At 36.0% G+C, this 22,158-nt stretch overlaps 1 protein-coding gene across 7 annotated transcripts in view; it reads right to left on the bottom strand.

Moving 5' to 3' along the window:
* The window catches only part of MGAT4C (MGAT4 family member C), a 347,956-nt gene that overhangs the window by 7,141 nt on the left and 318,657 nt on the right, over nucleotides 1-22,158 (bottom strand). For all 7 annotated transcript variants that reach the window (XM_064655519.1, XM_064655522.1, XM_064655520.1 and 4 more), the window contains 2 exons: nucleotides 5,966-6,121; nucleotides 1,665-1,812 (listed from right to left, as the gene is read on the bottom strand). In XM_064655519.1, the coding sequence (XP_064511589.1) occupies nucleotides 1,665-1,812; nucleotides 5,966-6,094 (277 nt within the window). In that variant the 5' untranslated portion in view covers nucleotides 6,095-6,121. The remainder of the gene's footprint in view (nucleotides 1-1,664; nucleotides 1,813-5,965; nucleotides 6,122-22,158) is intronic.

Here is a 22,158-nt window from a genome sequence, read left to right as displayed (position 1 = left end):
CAAATAGACATATGGAGACTTTTGTGTTAAACATTTACTTGTTAACTGCAAGGAATAGCATGTCGTGGTCAGATGTGAAAGCAATGTGTATGTATACACCTGGTAGATGAAACCACACAGAAAATTATAAGGGTTTAAAATCTGCTAAAGAAAGGGGTTTATGAGGCGATTACTCACACAGTATTTTTAAAGCTAAGAACTACCAAATGCAGCACAAAAATATGATACATAGACTAATTACCAAACTTTTATAATTTTAAACCCTCTAAAAGTCTAGCAACTTTTATACACAACTGCACAGTGTTATGGATTTTGCATGGATAATTTATTTTCAGCATGTTCCTTCTTTAGCTGAATTTGTCCAGTTTTTCCTTGCTAGTTCTTTGTCTAAGTCTTTTTCAGGACTCATTGAGCATTTTACAGGGAACTCCTTCTTGCAAAATGCAATTTAGATATTATTTTAAAGTAAAAGAGAACTTATTTCTCTTCTTGCTTGTACAAATAATTTTTAATGCTGTTACATCTTTCTATAAAGAGATGTATTTTAATTATAAGGGAAGAATTTTCATCTCTGCCATTTTGTAGTCACTGCCATTGCATTTTTACCAGCATTCAAAATCAGGGTTTTTTTTCAGATATTTGCTAATACATCTCTATTTTTCTAACTTCTGATGTAAAACATTTTAAGACTTTATAATTGACAGGGTGTACTTCAGTTGAACCTACCCCAGCTTTCTTAAAATATGATGTTTTGTAAAAGACTGCTTTGATATAGTGATTCATTGTTTCCCTTGAGGCTTAAGTCTGCTCAAAAAGCAGTTGTACAGTGAAGTACAATCCCAGAAGTCATTTACACTGCCTACAGAGCCCCAAATTTTTCAAATCTAATTTTAACAAGCTTTATAGCTTTCTACAAATAGCAAACTATTTTATTTTGCCTTCTGTTTTTGAGCTTCTGAGCTTTGAGAAATGATTGATTTGGAACACAAAGGACACCTGTCTAAAGGCTAGGAATGGCCATATTTCACTTCTAGAGGAAAGTCTTGAACTTGATTTCTGGTCTGAAATCAGAGTAACTAAATAGTCCATCTGCAGATAGCTCTGAGAAGAATGCTTCTTTACTTTCCCCAAAATAGCACAATTCACATCCCTTATTATCACAGCTAAAGGAACAAGGAGTTCCATTTGCAGCTGCTGGGCTGGCAGAATAGGGAACCTGAAGTCTGTACCTATGGGATCCCAAGCATACTTAAGATTGGATTTACTGGTTATACAGACTGAGATTGACAGGATGGTCTCAGAGAGTTTTTACAGAAAACCACCAGCATATATGCCTTGCTTCTGCTTTCTAAATCATCATCATCTTGCCTGGGAGGAGGCATCCATAGAAGTATGCTCACACAGACCATCCGGGGGCTGTTTGCAGGCTGTCTGCAAGTCAGCCATTTGGTCAGAAGGTAACCAGGCTGTGGGGCAATCACTGCTAGGTCTGGACTTGCATCCACTCTAGAACTGCCTGTGCAGAGATAACTGTCCCACTAACTTTTTTGAGATTGTCACTGCTTAACTCAGCCCGTCTTGCCTAGAAATACCAGAGGGACTATATGGATTTCACTTGTTTTTAAATTGCCTCATTTCATAACATTCAGATTGCAGTTACTTACTTTTCCTTGGCAAAGGTGTGCCAGCTAAGTAGCGATAGGAAATGTTTATAGATCCTGAGAAATTAGACAAATCTTTAAAAGTGTGAACATAGCGCTCTGGGTTGAGCTGGTGCGTGGCTGTTTCTCTGATTTGTTGCTTGCCCCCTTCCTAATAGCGGGAAAACAAAGAGAATAGAGGAGGGAGAGAGACAGAGAGAAACACATTTGTGAGTGCCAGCTAAAGAGGAAACATGGACAGGCAGGTTTCCAAGAATAACATTTTTCAGTGTCAGCTTTTGTGAAAGCATGTATATGTCACCTCATTTAAAAAACAAAACAAAACAAAACCAACAAACCAAAAGAAACCAAAACATTACTGAAACATTACAGAAAATCTACCACAACCCTTCAGATTACAGTAACAGGAAAAGAAAAACATATTTTGCACAGTCTCTGGAAAAATAGCAAATACTAAATTATTGGCAAAAAAATGCTGTGGTATTCAAAAGAGGGTTTTGTCAGCAACAGATAAGATAACTTTCATCGATGTAGAAATGGGGAAGATTTTTTCAGTGATTAGAAAAGCCACTGAACCTGTTGCAAATGAAAGACAAAACTCGATTCTAGCACCTGGCTCATTTTGCCATTTTTCTGAGTAGCTTCCTCTCAGATTTGTGATAAGAAGAAATACATATGATCATGCAGACAGCAAAAGCTTTCTCTGAATTTGATGAACACTGTTTGATGGCATAGAAAAAAAGGCACATTTCTCACCATGCCTCCTCTTCCTGCCTCCTCCTTCATTCTTTTTCTTCCAAAAGGCTTTCCTAACAATAGTAAAGTCACAGAAGGGAAAGAGCAGCTTCATGAGTAGTGCCCTATCCATAAAGTCACTTGGGCTTCAGGAAAAATTTGTTCCTTAGTCCTTAAGAAAAGGGAAAGTATCTAACAGGTTGTAATGTCATGAGACTGAATTTAAAAGTAGGAATGCTTGTTTAATTTACCTGGTTTGATCTTAGTCTGATGGCAGGCCCGTGTAGAAATGAGTTCATTTATTCTGATATATACATTATCTCTTGAGTAATTTCTCTCTATTGCTTCTGTGTTACTTTGTATTTTCTCATATGTTACGAGAGGAAGTTTGATGATCAGATTCAAGATTAAAATATAACTCAATGGTCTAGGAACGGAATACACCAAAACTTTAGGAGATTTTCCATGAAAAATATCAGATGGAAAAAAAATGGGCTGGTCCAAAAACTTCTTTTTTTTAAAACCAGCCTTTCCTTAATGTCAAAATATTATGTGTCATTGGTTCCAGAATAGAGCACCAAAATTCCTTGTTTCATAAGAAGGTTTTGGAATGGAAACCCATTCTGCTGAGGTTTTCCTACATAAAAAGTTTCAAAATGTTTAGAAATAGTCAAAGTCAGAACAAAATGTTTTGATTTTAACAAGTAAAATATTTAAGCTGACCACAAAAATTTTCCTTTTTTTTTTTTAATAAATGCCTTTTATGGCTAACTTTTTTTTTTATAGTTGCTATTTTCATTCCTTTGTTGAATGATGAGCAAAACTGACATATGGATTTTTCCAAAAGATTAAAATCTACTTCTTCTATCTCAGACTACTATGCAGAGATCAGTGAAGCTGAGAAGCTTGATTAATTCTCTTTGTTTGTCTTCTCTAGTTTTTTCTATGATGGTTCTGGCTTTCATCTGTTAACTAACCTCTTGCATTCCAGTGTTTGCTGAAGCTTGTGGGTTTTATATGGGTGCCATAGGTTGAAGTGCCAGAAGATCACCATTCTTTATGGAGATACTCTGCTCTGCTAAAGATGCTGTGTCAGCTAAAATAGTACTATTGTTTTCATAGTGCCCAAAATAGTGATAAGTATTCACAGAAGAGCACAAAACACATGTTTTGCTTACAGTTCACTTACAACTCTGAAAAGGTTTAAAAACTCCACTGCGTATATTGTGATATCTGGTATATATTAATTCAGTATGTCTTCAAAATATTTGACCAAATGTAGTTCATATGTTGCAGACGAAGCACCTTAAACTGCTTTTCTAATATACATGCATCAGCAGTGCATAACTGCACACCCTCTATCCAATATACTTAAGCAATTTTGCTCTTTCCATTTCTGCAGCAAATGCCCTGCAGAAAACAGTGATGGGATTTTTTGGACATGTGATACTCTCTGAGCAAAACCAGAAAGGTTCTCCTCTCCCTTTTTAAGACTTGCCATAACAAATCTCACTTTAATATTATGATATGTTGAAAAAGACCACTCATCTAATCTTACATGTGGTGCCAGAGACACCAACTCCACAGTCCCTTGCACAGCCTGCTGCCTGAGATCGGGAAGAGGAACTCAGGGTCAGTTGCCTTTCTTTTATCAGTTACCTTCAGCAGATAGTCCAGCAGGAGACAGGCTACAATTCAGAGTGCCTTTGGGGCTCTGAGGACTTTCAAATTCTCATTCCCTGAGGGGAACTGGTTAGTGTGTTGTCCTCAAAGGCTTTCCCCAAGTGTCTCTCTCCTCGCCACAAATACTGAAATTGCTCATCTTTTACCTCAACAGAGAAAACACACCAGACATAGTGTGTTTGGAGCTGTCAGACATGGTCAGGGAAGTTGAAAATAAATAAACTAAAAAGTCAACATACTAACACATTTGAAAAATACTTGATGGACCATAAAGGTATCAAGAGATCTGGAAGAACTGTCAGGAGACTTGGCAAGAGACTTGGCTGGGAGCTACATGAATACAAACATGCCAGAACTGTGATGAGAGAAGCAATGAAAGAGAGAGAATTTATAAAAAAATGGGGAAAAGGAGAGAAAATTAAGAATAAGACATGGAGCCATCTGGGGAGCTGGCAAACAGGACAGGAAAAGATTTCAAAAACAAACCAAGAGTAACACCATTAGCAGTAATAATAAAAACACTTTCAAAAACATCTGGGGGACTTTGAAGCAATTAGAGAATGGGGAAGAAACATCAGGGCAAATACCACTAGGGAAAAAAAAAAGTGACAAGCCAGGTCAAATTTGATCATAACCAAGAATTGCTAAATAAATAAAAGTGCAAAATTTAGTTTTAGAGAAAGCAATATATCTGTAATGGAGTAATATGATAGAGGCATGGGTTATGTTTTCAGTGACTTAAAAAAATACTAGCATAATCTTAATTTGTAAATATTTACAATACTGTTATAAGTAATTTCAGAAGTAAAATATTTTGAATTGAAATAATTAGGAAGTTATATATGGTTCTGATAAGTAATTTAAACATTTTACTATTTGTGTATTATATCTTTTGTAATACTGTTGTGTTTCTTTTCAGGTCCAACTGAGACTGAACTTCACCTTTCAGAATATTGGAAAGCCAGCCCATACTTTCCCAGTTCAATTCAAGATCAAGATAGGAATGTCTAATCACATCACAATATAACATATTCAGTTTAGTCATTTTACTATTTGCAAGCTCCAGTTGTTAAACCACCATGTTCTTTTACTGCCCAACCTCCAAAGAACTGGAAATCCAATCCACTAATCAAGACTTCAGGGCTTGTTTTACATTCAGCACTGAGACACTCCTCTTTACATACAAACTGTAGAGTTATGTTACATTGTTAGAAACTTATTTTTTGAAATTCCTAACACAAATCTTTCTATTTTTTTTCAAAATCATAAACTTAGACTAAGTTGAATTCATGTCTAATTGTTAATGCTGTAGCACTGAACCTGTCAGACTCAAATCTGAGTTACAGAAGGTGAGAAAAACATAAAATAAAACCACTAAAAAGAAATTATTCATGCAAGGAGCTTAAAGTAGATGGAATTAATGAGTGTTCTCTTTTATAATTTAATTTTTATAATAGCCTTTAATGCAGTATTCACAGGTGAGATTTGCAGTGTGGACTGAAATTAGCTCACACATATATTTCAGATGTAGTCTATTTTCAACATTAAAATTGAGGAAAATCCAGAAGTATGGAAAATACAGAGAATATTCTGACTCAAAGGGCACCTGATGGAGATACTTTCATGTTTTGCTACATTCATTGTCTCCCATACTTCCAATAAACAGAGACATATTTACTTCTGTGAAAAGGAATGTTAGGATCCTACTGACACACTGTATGCGGTATACATTAGGAAGATGGTTTCACCATAAAGGACACATTTTGAGGATACTTCACTGTTAATGGTACACAGAGAAAATTGAAAGAATTATGAAATTTAGCATTTAACTAGGGATGCATCCTGTTTTGTTGTTCTAGGATAATTTCTCTCATCTAAAAACTTACCAAAACATAACCGTCTTCAATGTACAAGTTCATGAACAGCAAGCAAACGACAAGAATTCCTAAGAATGACACTGCTGATCTTTTCCGCAAGCATCTCATTTTATCAAAATATTTCAAACTGTGTCTCATGTGAAGAACAGCATACAATATTGTCACCTATGAAAGAAAACCACAGTATTACAAGAACTGTCTGCTCGATAAACATTATAACAAATCAACTTACCTTCAGATATATCAAATCCCTTCAAGCACACATAGATTATACACTTTCAGGTGAAATTAATTTCATTTAATAATTGCCATCTTCAAGTTCCATATACAATCTTAACTATAATTTAAGCTTCCCTTTTTTGCTCGTTTGTTTGTTGTGGGGGTTCTTTTTTCAGTAAATAAAAAAAGCATTGCTGTACCCATTTTAGGTTGGAATTATGATGTCAATGTGGCAGGTGTGCATCAGCAGTTCAGTTTCTCATGCTTAACTGTCAGATCCCAACTTGATGGCTAGAGATGATGCTGTGCATTGTTTTCCTATGTACTTAGGTCTCCTCCCAAAGACAGGTCAAGCCAACAGGCAAGAACGAAGCTATTGCATGACTCAGTGTTGTTGCCAACAGAAGAATTCTGGATACCACAAATGAGGCACAAATGAGGTACCTTCCCTGAACTGAGAAAGCAGTAGCAAGGCTGTGCAACAACCCTTAGCCTTAGACCTCCGTATCACAATGGAAAAACTCACTGGAGATATCATTCTCTTCTTCAGAAGAAAGGTGTATGTCTATCTAAAACCAGACACATTTAAGCAGAGTATTGGGAAGTCCTGACCTAATTAAATGAATCAAAGTAGGGGGGCATGGAGGACTATAAAGCCACTCAGTAGTTCTGTTCAAGGTCAAGAAGGACTGCCTACTCACATCACAAAGTTGCATATTGATTTTAGCCATTTTACTCTTTAAAACAAGACAAATGGTGTTCTTGCCCACAAAATCATAAACAATAACATATGTAGGACTACATAGGTTTGAACAAGATTTGGCCACAAATGGAAGATCACACTGCCCAAACTCTAAGGGATTATTAGCAAAAAGATAGATTATAAACTTATTATTTATGTCCTCACACATATTTTGACTATTGTCCGTAGCAATGCCTGACTTTTCAATAGAATTTAATATATAGAAGTCATATAAAAATTGAGAGTTTGAAGCTAGCCTGTGTGAAGTAGTAAAAAACATAACATGCACAATGATTAAACCCTACACTTAAATACCATAATTTTCAAAAGCATTGAACATCTAAGCTGATACAAAGTACGTCAAATTAGGATTTCCACAAAGATTTGTCATGTCTTATAGAAAGGTTTCTGCCCTAATAACAAAAAACCTTCCAAGACCAAAATTCAATACATATTTGTTTTACCAAACTGAATAAATATATCTAATAATATAAAATATGAGTCCATTAGACTCTAGAGAACTGGGAGGCAAATATATCAAATATTAGTAACACAAATGTGTAACTGCAAGGTTTTGTCTGTATAGATTCACAATGAATGGCAGTAAATGGAGACTGATTGTGCACAGAGTATTTTTAAATTCACTATGATGAGAATAAAACCAATTTACATGTCGCATGTAGACAAAAAGGAATTAATAAGAATTTAGATTTTTGTCCATATTTGTTTGAGGGTGGGTTGAATTACAGAAGCCTGATTATTCTGAAGGTGAAAAAACCCAATCTAGATATTTTTTTAAGTTGCATAAAGGATTTCCTTTTTCTTAATATCCAATGAATATAAACATCACGAAGAAGCTGTTAGGGACATGAATCTCCAAACACTAGTCCTCCCTAACTCCCTGCACCTCCTGTGGCAGCACAGTGCTTGCTCATGTCTATAGATTCCAGCAGGCTGTTGAAGAAATTAAAGATTGCCCATTTTAGAAAAGATTGTGTTACACATACAGTTTGGGTTTCATTTTTGTTTCTTTTTTTTTTTTTTCCCTCCCTTTTCCCATCCCCTCCTTTTATTCACAGTATAATTACTGATTTTCAAAGCAGCACATTCTTTTAAAATCCTATCAGAGGATCGCTGGATGGATTAAATACTGACACTTCTCAGATAGGGGCATTAAATACCCTGACTACTAAAAATGCAAGTAGTCTGAGTTAGAGTGCTTGCAGTCACTGTCAGCTTATTACCTTCTGAAGTTTTTCTTTGGAAAACTTAAGAATAAATAAATAAATGCGGTTTTTCTCAGTTACAGGATGACTGTATGTGCCATATTTGTTGACTGGACTGCAGTGTTACACAGTTCCCCCTACTTTGCTCTGAGCAGCCTGACTGAAGTCCCGAAGGATGAGGAAGAAGACTTACAACTATATTTGCTGGTCATATTATATTAGTTTTTCCCCATCGTATTTTTCATTAGACAGATAACATGTTGGGTTGGCAACAAAAATTGAGGCAATTACACAGGTGAGGATGGAGGAACATAAAACCATCATGACTAAAGAAGATGTACAGAAAGCAGAGAGCCCAGTACGGTCACCACTCGAAGGAGAACACCGACATTGCTTGTGTGGTTTCACAGGAAGCTGTTACATTACTGTTTTACAAATGGAAACAGCTGAAAGCAAAACATCATGCATCATGCCAGTGAGGGTTTTTCGCTCATCAGACCTATTGGTAGGTCCATATCGAGTAAAGACACCGAAGCGAAGGACTCCCTGAGGACTGCGCGCCCCGGTAGATCCGGTAGGTGCCAGGGGAAGCTCTGGCAGAACCGCTGACACCAGGTGGCAGTGCGGATGCGCTCTTGCCAGCCCCCGACCTGTCCCTCCCAACCGGTTTGTCCGAAGGTGCTGTTTGACATCCTTATATCAGAAGCCTTAGCTAAAAATGCGCCCAGGATCATACATATGTACATGCAGAATTCCTGACGTCTTTTTAGAGCTGCTTCCTCTTGCAGCTCCGTTTCCAATCTTTAGCATTGCATTGTGAAACACTCCACAAGTGAAATTTGCACAGAAAAAAAGGTAAATCTTACTCGTTTTTTCCAGGTAATGTCATTCATCTTTGGAAAAATAGTCTGAGAACTTCCCACACTGAGACCCTTGGTGTTCTTTAAGACCATTTGAGCAGAATAGTCACCATTACTAAAAATCAAAGACTTTGATGTTGAAAAAAAGGATTCAATTCATAATTCAATTCTGAAGGCACAGCTTTGCTTGAGGATTTTATTCCTTCATTATTCATGCACAATTAAGTAACTATCAGGATGGTATAAATGCAATTTGTTTCATATAGCTGGCATTAAGCAGTTAAACATAATAATTAATAAACATGCATGAATTATAAATCTCTTCCTTTCTAAATGAGATGTATTGCTTTCCTCAGTCTCTTCAGAGGGAACTTTTAAGACCTCAAATCCCTCTACACATGCATATGTTGCTATCAGACATACATGTGCAGTTTTATACAGCAATATGAAACTGTAACTTTGACTTTCTAAAATGATACAGCAATGAAAAGGTGGTGAGCTAAAAAATGCAATGATATACCTTTACATTGTGAAGAGGCTGTTCTTTATAAGATCTACAAAGGTGAAAAACCTGTATAAAAGTACAAGATTGATATTCACATGATAATGTGAGATATTTCTCTTGCAGAATTTGCAACACAGCAGAATTTTAAAAATTTTTCCAAAAAAAGTAAATCCTAAATGACCATTCAGAAACAGTATGTTCTTAATAAGCCAAGTCCTTGAAACTACAAAATTAAATTAAAGTATTCAAATATGTTAAAATTTTTAAACTTACTACATTTTTATTACAATGTATCAGTTCCCAAGAGGAAAAAATTACATAGAGTAAGATTTTTTTCCTTATTTTCCTCTTTTCTGAATAAAAGACTTTTTGCCCTCCCTATATTACTTACTCTAGGACACATATATGCACATTCACTGTGGTAAACCATTTCATATTTGATCCACTCTAATTCTTCATCACTTTTTGATAACACTAGGAATTTGTGCTTCTTCCCACTTTCAGAGATTATTGTTTACTTTCCTGACATATTTTCTCCATAAACAGATACATAAAAAGGCCCTGTATTGTTCCTTTACCCTTAAGGATGCCAACCTGAGTTAAGGATTTAGCTTTACCTAACCAGTACAGTGAATCTGCTTGTATGTACAGCTGTACAGAGAGCAACAAGGTCATCTTTGTATTATACTCTAGTCTGCTTGAGCACTGTGCCCCAGAAGCTCAAGAGAAGGTGCTTATTTGCAGAGGCATTGATGGCTGTCAGAAATGACAACTGCATTATTTTTATATTCTAATATTTCCAAATGAGGCACGTAGCTTTGCCTGTCACTGCAGAGTCTATATTCCAGGAGGTAAAGTAGAGCTGATCCACTGCCACATTTATTATACCAACAAAATCCATAGATAACACTCCTCCCCCATGACTGGATTATTAAATCCCTTGTGAACTTTATTGCAATCCCTCATTTGTCTAAGGCACTCAGAAGCAGACACTTCATTCCTCAGTTTTGTGACGTACCATTCCACCTGTAACATTCAGTCTGTAACTGAATCGCTTTACTTGCAGTTCTTAATGTTTGTCCTATTTGTTTTTCAGTTTTTCTTTTTGGAAGGCTGCACAGGATGCCTCAGGATTGCATTCAGTTGTCTTTATGAAGTGGCAGAGGAAATACTTCCAGGAAAAAAAAGAAAGGAAAAAATAAAAACATGGAAATTTTTTCCATGGTTATTATTGTATTTTGCATGTGTCATGATTTTCTTATACAAGATTAAAAAAACAAATTCTGTGTTGCAATGTATGCTTGAGCTACAGATGGTAGTGAACTGGAGAATTGTAATGGATAGGCTATTCCATGGGACTCAGATAGACTCCCAGCAAGATTCACTGTTTGCCTTACTGAAAGTCTGAAAATACTTATGAAATATTTAAGGCTGACAGGCAGGATGTTTGATGTCACTGGCAGCAGGAAAGTAAAAACTGGTCTAAAGGAAATGAAAGTTTAACTTAGAATGAGGCTAACAAATTCAGAGGCTAGAGCTCAGGTTTTAAACTAGACCTAAGCATATTGTTTGAATGACTTTCCATTGTGTAGCTTCACATGCTTAAAATAAATGGTTTAAATACTATCATATCTTCTCAAATTTAGATTCTAGATACAAAAAAAAGAAATATATTAGTAGGCAGATTACTCAAAATTAATACCGATAAAAGGATGAGCAAAAGAAATGGGTTTTGAAAAGGGATTTGAAAGGCATAGTGATCCTTGATCCACAGAAAGTGAAAGATTATTTCAAACACTGATGTAGGACACAAACATATATAGATCCCAACAGTTTGGGAAAAGGGATGAGAGCTTAGGAGGAAACAGATGATTCAGCTGAGGCAAGTTACCAAACAATACAGAAAAGTAGAGAGCTTAAATTCAAAGCAGGTATTGGAGGATGAAGTGTCTTTCCTGTCTGACAGCTTCGAGCGATATAAAATGGAGCCACAAAACTTACTTTGGCTGTAATGCTCTGAGCACAATGTAATGCATTTCTTCTGGTGTGGAGGAGTCAAGTCTAATCAAGGGGAAGAGATGACTAAGAATTGTGAAGTCATATTGACTTAGATAGTAAAGCACTATCTAATCCATCACTAGATGGATGGCTGTGTACCACTGGAGATATTTTATCAAGTAAGTTGTAGTGTAAAATATGGGTTTTAGAAAAATGATATAGACAGTGAGTTAATGGCATGTGGAGAAAGCCTGGAAGATAAGAAAAAAATGGCAAAGAAATCTGAAATAGCCCTGAATTTCTGCTCCACAGAGGCAAAGAGAAGAAAAAAATAAAACAGCATGGGCATGAAGAGGGAAGAAACAGCTAGCTGTAACATCCAGAGAGAGTGAGATTAGCAGCTTTTACAGACACAGGAGTAGGGTTTTAGGCTGAATCAAAAATACAGGGAGAAATCCTTGAGCATTGAAAATAGCACATTTTCTAAAAATCAGAGAAAATGTTTAGAAAGAGGAGGATAGACATTGAGTTACACAGATATTCAATAGATTTTATCTATTGACTCATCAATTAATGAAAATAATATGTGGATACAAATGCTGGTAGATTCAACAGAAGATAAAATTTTAATGGACAGTTTTCATACAGTACATTCCTATACTCTGTGATTACTGGGATTATCATATATTATGACCCATCGGGTAAGATAAATTCCTTGAGCCTATTAGGCTGAACAAACTAGAGGCACATCCTGGTCTGAAGAAACCTCTGCAACTCTCAGTCCCTTCACCCAAAGCACAGAATATATGAGCTAATATCTCAGCAACACTTACTCCAGGTGCTACCTTTTGCCTCAAGGTCTCACAGTCTCTTACCTGAGGTTTACAGATAAAAGCTTGTCAAGTATCATGAACATTACTATTGTAATAGAAGTAGATAATGTGCTGAAAAGAAAATTAATGTAAATGTTTGACCAAAGCCAATTAGTTTTGGTGAGAAGAGCTTCATCTGATTCTGATTAAATCTGTTCATGGTTTTCTCTACAGCACACTCTGTAGCCTCATCTAACAGAAAGATGAGTAGCTATTTCACAGAACTGCAAAATCACAGAGTGTTTGAGGCTGAAAGGGACCTTTGGAAGTCAGCTGTTCCACCCTCTATGTTTGCGTAGAGCCACCCGGAACCAGGTGCTCCAGGTTGTGTCCAGGCATCTTTTGAATGTATCCAAGGATGGAGATCCCTAATTTCTCTGGACAGTGTGTGCCGATGTAGGTCACCCTCATAAAAAAGTTGTTCGGAGGGAATCTCCTGTGTTTCAGGGTGTGCCCATTCCTTCTGGTCCTGTAAATGTGCACTGCGGGCTCTCTGGTCTTCACACCCTCCCTTCAGGTGTTCACATACAGTCGTAAGATTCCCCAAAGAACCTCTTCTTCTCCAGCCTTAACAGCCCTAGCTCTCTCAATCTTTCCCAATAGGAGACATGCTTCAGTCTTTTAAACATCCTTGTGGCTCTTTGTTGAACTCTCTCTGGCATGTCCATGTCTTTCCTTTACTGGGGAGCCTGGAACCAAGTACAACACTCTAGGTGTGGCCTGTGGCTTCACCAGTGCTAAGTAGGGCACCATCCTTGACCTGCTGGCCACATTTTGTCTAAGGCAGCCCAGGACACCATTTGCCTTTGTGTGACTTGGCACAGAGAGGACAAAAGAACAAACACAAAAATATTAACAAAATGCAAAAAGTACTTTTATGACTCCACCACCTGGGGATCCTCAAAACAATACTCAGGCAGAGGCACACAAGCAGGGTTACAGGCACTGCAGAGCTTCGTCCAGATTCAGGATCACTGAACCTGCTGGTTTTGCCTGTGCGTCAGGGGTTTGTACAGACATAGTTTACCACTGTGCTTGATGTTTCCTGCAACAGAGCATGAAACTCAAATATGTTTGATAGGGTGCCTATCACAGCCTATATTATCTACACACAGATGTTCTACTTGTCAAACACACAACGATAAACAGCAATTAATATGATATATGTGTTTTTTGACACCCCAGCTATAAGTCACTTGACTATGTTTACAATAGTCTTTGACAATATTCTGTTATTTCCCCACAGTCTTCTTTGCTGCAAGGGCACACTTCTGGCTCTTCTTCAGCTTCACATCCACTATGGATTCCAAGTCCTCTTCTGCTAAGCTGCTTTCCAGCTGGGTTGTTAGCGGTGCAGGATTTTGAACTTCTACTTGTTGACACTCGTGAGGTTTCCATAGCCCATTTCTCCGGCCTGTCAAGATCCCTTTGGATTGCAACACAACACTGAAGCATATCAGCCACTCCTCCCAGTTTTGTGTCATCTATAATGGTTTAGTTATTTTTAATCCTGATGTGGAGAAAAAACCCTGACCAAAAAACCAAAGAGCTTCCACGCAGTCGCATATGCATGTGACTAATGTGGACCTGTTATTTGATGTAATGTTATCCCTAAAGGTAGTATTAGGCATTAAATTGTCACTATACTGATCCATCGTCTTCTCACTTCAGAGTGTTTGTGGCTTGTCAGAAGGCAGCATTATCAGACATGTACAGACCTGAGACATTTATATGATTAGGAACAAGTAACATTTTTTGTGATAAGTACTCACTTCTGAGGAGATACTCTTGGTCCATATAATGGAGCTATCTCAGGTACTGAAAGGTGTTTTAACCTGGAATTTTTACATATTGTTTCACAGAGTTAACATAATAATGTACATTTGGGTGATCCTACCTAGATGAAAAAGTAAATAAGTTTTATTGTGTGACTTAATAAAAATAATGTTTTATTTTTTAGTTTTTTTACAAATTACATTGCTGGGTCCTTTACCCTCTACTTAGACTAGGTTTAACTATTTCAGAAGAAGAAAAAAATCAATTTAGAAAATTGGCTAACTGTTAAGAGGCAACTCTCAAACTTATGAGATTCTACCATATAGTTGGTTATTTGCACAAAGCCATATGTTGTGAAGGTCATGGTACCCTTGAGAAATAATGTGAAATGGATTAGGAGATTAAATGCCAGAAAATTTTTTTCACTGGTCATACTACTAATCTGTTTCTAAGATAAGAATTTCATTAAGACTTTCCATTGAGCACCCAGGCAGCTAATAAACTTGATCAATAAAATAACTCATTCCATAAAGAAGGCTTAGAAAACTATGGAGGGGTGTGTGTCACCAACAATTAGTTTATTCTTTAAAAAAGAAAGAACACACAAACTTCAGTAAATTTTGATGAATAAGGGTATATAAAATGAGAACAATTCTTTATAAAATGCTACATTTGTTGCTCATTTTTTCTTCTAATGTTTTATATCTTCATCTGTTGTCACACCCAAAATATACTGCTATGATATTTTCTTTTCAGTAGAAGTAAACCAGTGTGGATAAAATACATCCAAAATTCATCATCTTATCTCTGCAGTCAGATTAACTAGCAGAAACCAAATATTTCCAAAACTGTTAATGCATTCACAAACTGGTAGTCTTGATTGCATTTGTTTGTTCTTTAATAAGAAAGAATCAAAAATATTTTCTGCTCTTGAGTGGACTGTGTTATTTATGGAGTAGTCTAGCCTTGACCTATTACATTAATTGATGTTGATTGTGTAAATAATGAAGATGGTTTTAGAGGTACCATAAAATCTACAACATGTTATCTTGAAATCTAATGCAATTTGATCATGCAATCTAAGCAAGATCTGTAGTAGGAGGGGTTAATAGCTGCCATTGCAAGTATCATCACTGTTTTTGCCTTCTGAGTTAATGTTAACTTAGAGACCTAGTAAATAAATCCTTCATAGAAGGGAGGCAGACCAGATGCACTACCAGCTTTCAATTGCCGCGATGATGAATTCAACTTTAATCATCAGATTTCTCATAGACTTCATAAAAGTGGCTCTAGGCAGACCGAAAAGAGACCTCAGATGAATAGCTACCTGTCGAGTTAACAGGCATTTCAGATCCATGAAGCTGAGTAGCATGGGATCTCTGTGAGTACTCTGACTTATCTAAGGCTGCTTTCAGTGAGCAGGGGCATGCTACTCTTTATCTCTGTGACCTGCCAAATAAAACTGGTTCCATTTGAGTAGGGAACATCTCTCCAAAGCCTGTGCCTGTGGAATTTTCTGCTATCCAGTGAGCAGCTGGACCCTTATTTCATTGAACTGATGCATCATTTTTCAAAGGGATAGTGGGGAAGGAAAAGGTATTACTATCTCTGTCTTGTAGCAGATTAGTTTCCAATTTTTTAGGAGATGCTTAGCTCATTTTGCTTCTAGCTTCAATTTATCTGTTTACTAGCCTTATATTTGGTGTTATCTGTTAGGCTGTGCCACAGATAATTTTGTAATCTAAGCAAAACACTTTCCCCCTTACCTTTCTTTAAAAAAACCCAAACCCTGAAGAAAAAACATCAACAAAATGGCTGGATGATATAGTCAACCTGTCAGGTGTGGAAAATAGGTTTTTTACCCTCACCATATGGCAAACATGACGATCAATAAAGGCTTAAATGACCTTTTCCAGTATTTTCCAGTATTCTACATGTCAGTTACTATAAATAAACTCAAGCCACGGCAATAAAATGTGATTAGTTATCAAGATTTCTAATACAAAAATACTTTCTGAAATCTTTATTTTTCCAAATAAAAGTTAAATAAACAAAGCTTGGTAGCAGGGAATGAATAAATCTTTAATAAACATATTCATTGAATTTCTCTTGTGTGTTTTAAGGTAAACTTCTAATCCACTTTTCCTCTGAAGAATCTATAAAATATTGCTTTATGTTAGTGACAGAGATTTTTTTATGTGCCTTAAATCAATATCATAAAAATATGGTTACTAAGTAAAATAGTTATTTTAATTAAATTCAATACATGGACAGGAAGGAATTTTTCACAATATGGTAAAAAAATAAGTTCAATAAATCTAAATATGCACTTTGAACATCTGTTTTTCTCATTTTTACAATGTCAAGAGCCACAGTGTAGTTTGGGAAGAAAAGAGAATTTGAGAGTTTAGGGAAAAAGAAGTACTGTAAAAGATGTCCTCAGTAGAAAAAATACATTTTTTGCAAGTAAACTTCAAACAAGACCAATTGATAATTTAAATCTTTAGTTGGACCTATGTACTAAAGTAAAGTGTAGCATTTTTACTGGGAAGAAAAACAACCAAAATATCTACAGTATCTTAAACACAGGAAAAATAAAAAAAACAGATATAAATTGTCCATGGCAGGTTAAAAAATGATTTCCTTCTTTTTTCTATATTTTATATCACTTCCTAGCTTTGTCCACTGTAGGTACAATAGCTCTCTTGTTTTTAAATAGCTCTTCATATCCAGAAATTAGGTTTATGGTGAGTCTTATATCATGACAAGTGTACCACTTTGCTCAAACTGGTTGCTTTAGAGCAATATCAGCCTGAATCATCTTTCGTAGCGGCTTTTTGCTGCCAGTGATATTCAAAAGAGCTCAGGGAAACTAACAGTCTAACTCAGCAATGGTGAAACACTGCTGTAAATACTCATAAAATCTCAGTATCCTGTGTTTTTCTAATAAATTATGATATAAATAGATTTAGTAAGTCTTAAAGACAAGAGACGTGGCATCTCTTCAAACAGAACTTTCAGAAGAGTACAGAAAACAACGGAAGAGTACATAATAGCTTTATTGACTGATGCACAAAGTCCTAGTTCCTGATAACACTTTCAGGCCACTACTCCATTACTAATTTTTGGGTATATGTCTATTGGATGTATGCTCTGTTGTTTGAGAACTCGTTGGAGTTGTTTTTCATTGTCTTCTTAGAATGACATTTTCCAAACACAGACACCTATGATGTGAATGTCTGAGCTAATCACACTTAGTCTCCATTTATAGCCAATGTAGAAAAATAAGTATTCTACACTGAGATTCATCTCACTAAAAGGCAATATTCTAAAATATATCAGATTAATTGTGCTCAAAAAGGCCCATTCTCTTCATTGGCTACAAGAACAACCTTGGCAGACTCAGATATAGACACCAAAAGAGAGGAATTCCTTTCCCTGGTTCTTTAGTAATTTCTTTTTGCTTCCTTTTTTAGGGACAGCATATAAACGATAAGCCACTGTCTCCATCTCCAAAGTATGGACCTACAGCACAGACTTACATCTTTCATCAGCATAAAAATGTCTTAATTCTCACAATAACACAAGGTCAGATCTCGGATTGTCCCCATCTATGACACTATGGCTGGCATATCTTGCCTGCAGTAGACTGCTGAAAGTTTCCCTCCATTAAAAAACTTGAGTTTGGTCATCTATCCCAAAACAGTTCCCTTTGTGCACCTCACAAACCAGTGAGGTTCTGTAATTCTGCTGCTTTCCCTTCTAGCTTTACCCAGAACAAGGTTTGGCTGCTGCTAGAGTTTCTGCTTAATAGATTCATCACAGTACAGCACACGGTAGACAGACATGTATGCCCCACAGTAGGTACCTAATAGCTTTCCTGCAGGATATTTGGAAGTTGAAAGAGATACCCATCAAAGGGCTTAACAGCCACAGTGGACTCATGCCTTCAAGTTGTGTTCTTGGGGGAAGTAATCTATGGTCTGTCTTGTATCTTTGACTCATCCACAGTCCCTGCCAAGATCGGAAACTTGTTCATTCAATGCATTCAAATGAAGCATTCGATTTTAAGTGGAATAAATTTTCTGTATGGCAGGACAGTAAGTCAGAGAGCTGTTTCATTTAAATGCAGTAACTGAACTGAGATTCAGATCTTGCCAAATGCTGTGGGTGAGTCAAAAGTACATATAGAGTCTTCAACCTAAAGGTAGAACATCTATTGTTCACATCATTCACCCTAATTCTCTTAAATCATCAAAGTAACACGGTATCTTTTGTGTAGCCTTTGATATACACCCATGGTCTTGGAAAGTTGATATTTTTTTCCTAAATCTTGAGTCTCAGCTTCTTTTTACAGAAGAATATACTTCAAGATATTACACTGGGATAAGACACTGGGTACCCTGATGTGTGTACACCGTGCGTACCTGTAGTGTCTGCTGTATGATGACGTGTTTTGGCTCAAAATTTTGTGGGTTTTTTTTTTGGGTGGGAGTGGTTCATTCCTACTGAGAATGAAATACCAGTTTAAGTTTGTATGTCCTTACCTGGAGTTAAGGAAGTTTTGGGTTCACTCTTGCTAACTTCTGGAACAAACTTTAGATAGTATTTAAATTGTTAATGCTGGATGCCAGTGAACTCAAAAGAAACAATACTTAAATGTGATATCTGATTTTTTTCATATCCCAGTAAAGATACATTGCATTTTGAGGACTATTTTAACTTTCATTAAAGGTGTAGAATCAGCTATCTGATATCATCTTCCTGACCAAAATCTAAGTTATTAAACTCTGTTGGAAACAGTATAAATACTCTGAGATGAGGAAAAATTAGTATTATTTCTTGGCTATCTAGAGCTACAAAATTCTATACCAGAGGAAAAAATGTTACTTAAGATTAATAAAATTAGTTCAGAGATGTCATTTTTCTTTACTTGTACACCTGCTTAGCAACTTGGATCTAAACAAATACACAAAACACCTCCTTAAATAAATGTTTTCACCTCCTTTATTAGTAATGTGGTATCTTTCTTAAGTTGTATCTCCATGAAAGTATTATTTGTGCCAAAGTCATATGCCAAATGTAGAATATAACTGCAGAAAAAAAAGTTTTGTATATTTATTTCTTGAGTGACTCTCTATGACAATAAAAAGACAGACTGAAACATTATCTTACAGAAGCACCAGTTTAGGCCAATGTTATGCTTGAACTTTCAGATAAAGAAAAGATTCTTTTTTTTAAAATGGATTTGAGTCTGCCCAATAAAGGAAAAAAAAAGCACAGTAAACTGCAAAGAAAATTGTGGTCCTTGTGAACTCATTTTCCAGTAGATCTGAGATTCCTGCTGCTAATCATGTACATCAAAGGAGAAACTTGGCATGTATAGTACTCCTGAGATGTATGAAATCCCAGGAATGAACAAACGATTTGCATTATCCACCACGTAGCTTTATGGTTTTACTAGACCTCTGATGTTCAGTTGAATATTTACCTTCATGAATTTATCATTGAAGGAATTAAATCAAACTATTTCATTTTTTTTCTGGACACTATACACAGAAGTGATTAAAAATATGAAAAGGATCAAATATTCTTCACATTTGAACATTCTATATGAAATCTATGGAATTCCAGGGAGGTCAAAGGAATTTACAGAATTTTAATTTATGCCAAAAAATTCCAATTCAAAAAAACCCCAAACAAAAAAACCCAAATAAACAAACACACCTCCCAAAAAGAACCACCCCAAAATCAAATAAAATAACCCAAACCCACTATAAATCTTATTTAAAAAATATTATAATATCATGAAGCTAGGAGAAGATGCTTATATTAGAGCTTCTTTAGTTTTAGAAGATGAAATAAGCTGTCCATTTGATTTCAATGAAGTTAAAATCAAGTACTTAAAGGCTATCTTTCCTTTTTTTTTTTTTTCCAAATTGAGGCTAATATTAGTAGATCACAGTTAAACAGAAGCCTGTAGGGAAAGAGTTATAGTATGACAGGTTGTATGAATTCCACGTTTCTAATATTAGAAGAACAGAAATAATATCATAAAATGGATTTGAGCATATAGAGCATTTGCAGAAAATGAATGCAATTACACTAAGAAATCCATACATTTTACCTACTGTACTAGTTACCTGGCTGTAACTATATGTCAGGATAAATGCATGCCATTTTCTGACCCTTAGATAGCCAAAAAATGTGGTTCAACACATTATGATTGTTTTTAAGGCATGGAGAGATGAAACAAATTCCACACCTGTGCAGTAGAAAGAATGTGTTTAAGTTCTTGATTTAAATTTTAATATTACATTTTCAGTACCATACAAATACTGGCAGTCAGCAATAAGAAAATTGTTGAGGATGTCATCCAAAAGGTTTCCAGCAGCAGATAAGAAGTTGTCATTTTATCTGAAAAATATTTTCCAGAATAGGAATTTTTGCATTTTTTCTATTCTACTTTTTTTCAAGCTTTGGATTTTGGGAGTTGTTTGAAGACCACCAAGTCTTTAGTTGACTTTTGCATATCTCACTTAGGATCAGAGTATCATAACAGTTGATATTTAGTGTGTAGAATGTAACAATGCTAACACAATCTCCTGATGAGTGCCTTTAGCCCCTAAATCAGAAAAGATCTGGTGGATGTGCCAGGGAGGTCAGCACTCTTTCTGCAACAGAAACATGAGCTATGTTCTGATGAAACATAATTCTTTTAGAAAGTGACTGTAAAAGGACTCTGTGACAATAATTCTGTATCATTCTTTCTATATCTACCACTAAGTAAAGGAAAGATTAAAGCTATGTAGCCAGTTCATCATCCCTGTAGAGGTGCAATTGTGTTCAGGAAGGTAAAAAAGTGATATTAAGAGGGTTTTAACCCTTTCATTACTACTGGACAATTGTCATGGGTTTATTCATCTTGCTTCTTTATCAGAGAGCACAATTCACATCACACCCTGCATTTACACTGCATTTACACTGAATCCTAGCTGTCTGACACCTTATGTCAGTTTAAACTTGTCACTTTCTCTTCCAGGATATGTTCTCTTCTCTACACCTAGAATAACATTTTTTTTTGTTTATGTCACTTGGCTTTAGCTGTCTTACTAAATTACCTGATTTAGGCTCCCTATACTGTCAGTTTGTACTAACAGTTCCCACAGTGTCCTCCTCCTTATTTACTGACTATAGAAATAAGCTACATAACTAGTTTGGCCTAGATCCCAACCTTTTACATAGTTAAAATAGCTGAAACAAACATCAGTTTGCTGCCTCTACTACTAAACAGTTAATAATTGGAGGAGGAAACACATGTGGGCATACAATACCATTAGACTTACAAAAGCTCTGCTTGTGTCAGGCAAGACTCATCATGCTAAGAGATGGTGTTCTGAGCTGTGATGTCTCTAGAATTTCAGAGGAAACATTGTTAATGCGTGGCTGACACCTTTGTAGCAAGCTGTGTGAGAGTATGCTTTTTAAAGGAAGCTCTAGAAGCCACAAGCCCATCTTCATCAAATGCGGACACAATCTCCTTGTGAAAGAAACTATTTGCAGTATCAGCGATAATCAATATTTTTCAACCGTAAATTATTAGCCACTAAGTTTTATGAACGGCTCTTCTGTGTATGAACAAGGGAAGTGGGACTAACCGTATCTGCAAGTGCAACCAAGCAAGCACACTGTGACTTGATGATTTGTATATTAGAATATGACTCAGACATATAACAGCAGTAAATTAGAGGAAAATGGCTGAATTGTCTGCAAATGGAAAATCAGGCAGATATGCGGCTTCTTCCATTCTAAGTTTACAGTTGTTAATTTTATATGAATCCTTAATGCAGAGAATAAGCAAGGGAAAAATAAACAAGGAGAAAAGCTAAAAATTCTAGCTTTGTTAGTTGGCAGTCTTTGCTGAAATACATTTGGTAGTGAGAGGGGCTTTACATTATGTACTAGAGGCTTTTTAGAATTTTTTGGCTGGAAAAATTTCTGCAT

This window comes from Pseudopipra pipra, chromosome 5, assembly GCF_036250125.1.
Source record: "Pseudopipra pipra isolate bDixPip1 chromosome 5, bDixPip1.hap1, whole genome shotgun sequence".
Classification (NCBI taxonomy): domain Eukaryota; kingdom Metazoa; phylum Chordata; class Aves; order Passeriformes; family Pipridae; genus Pseudopipra; species Pseudopipra pipra.
This window is presented reverse-complemented; position numbering and strand designations above follow the sequence as displayed.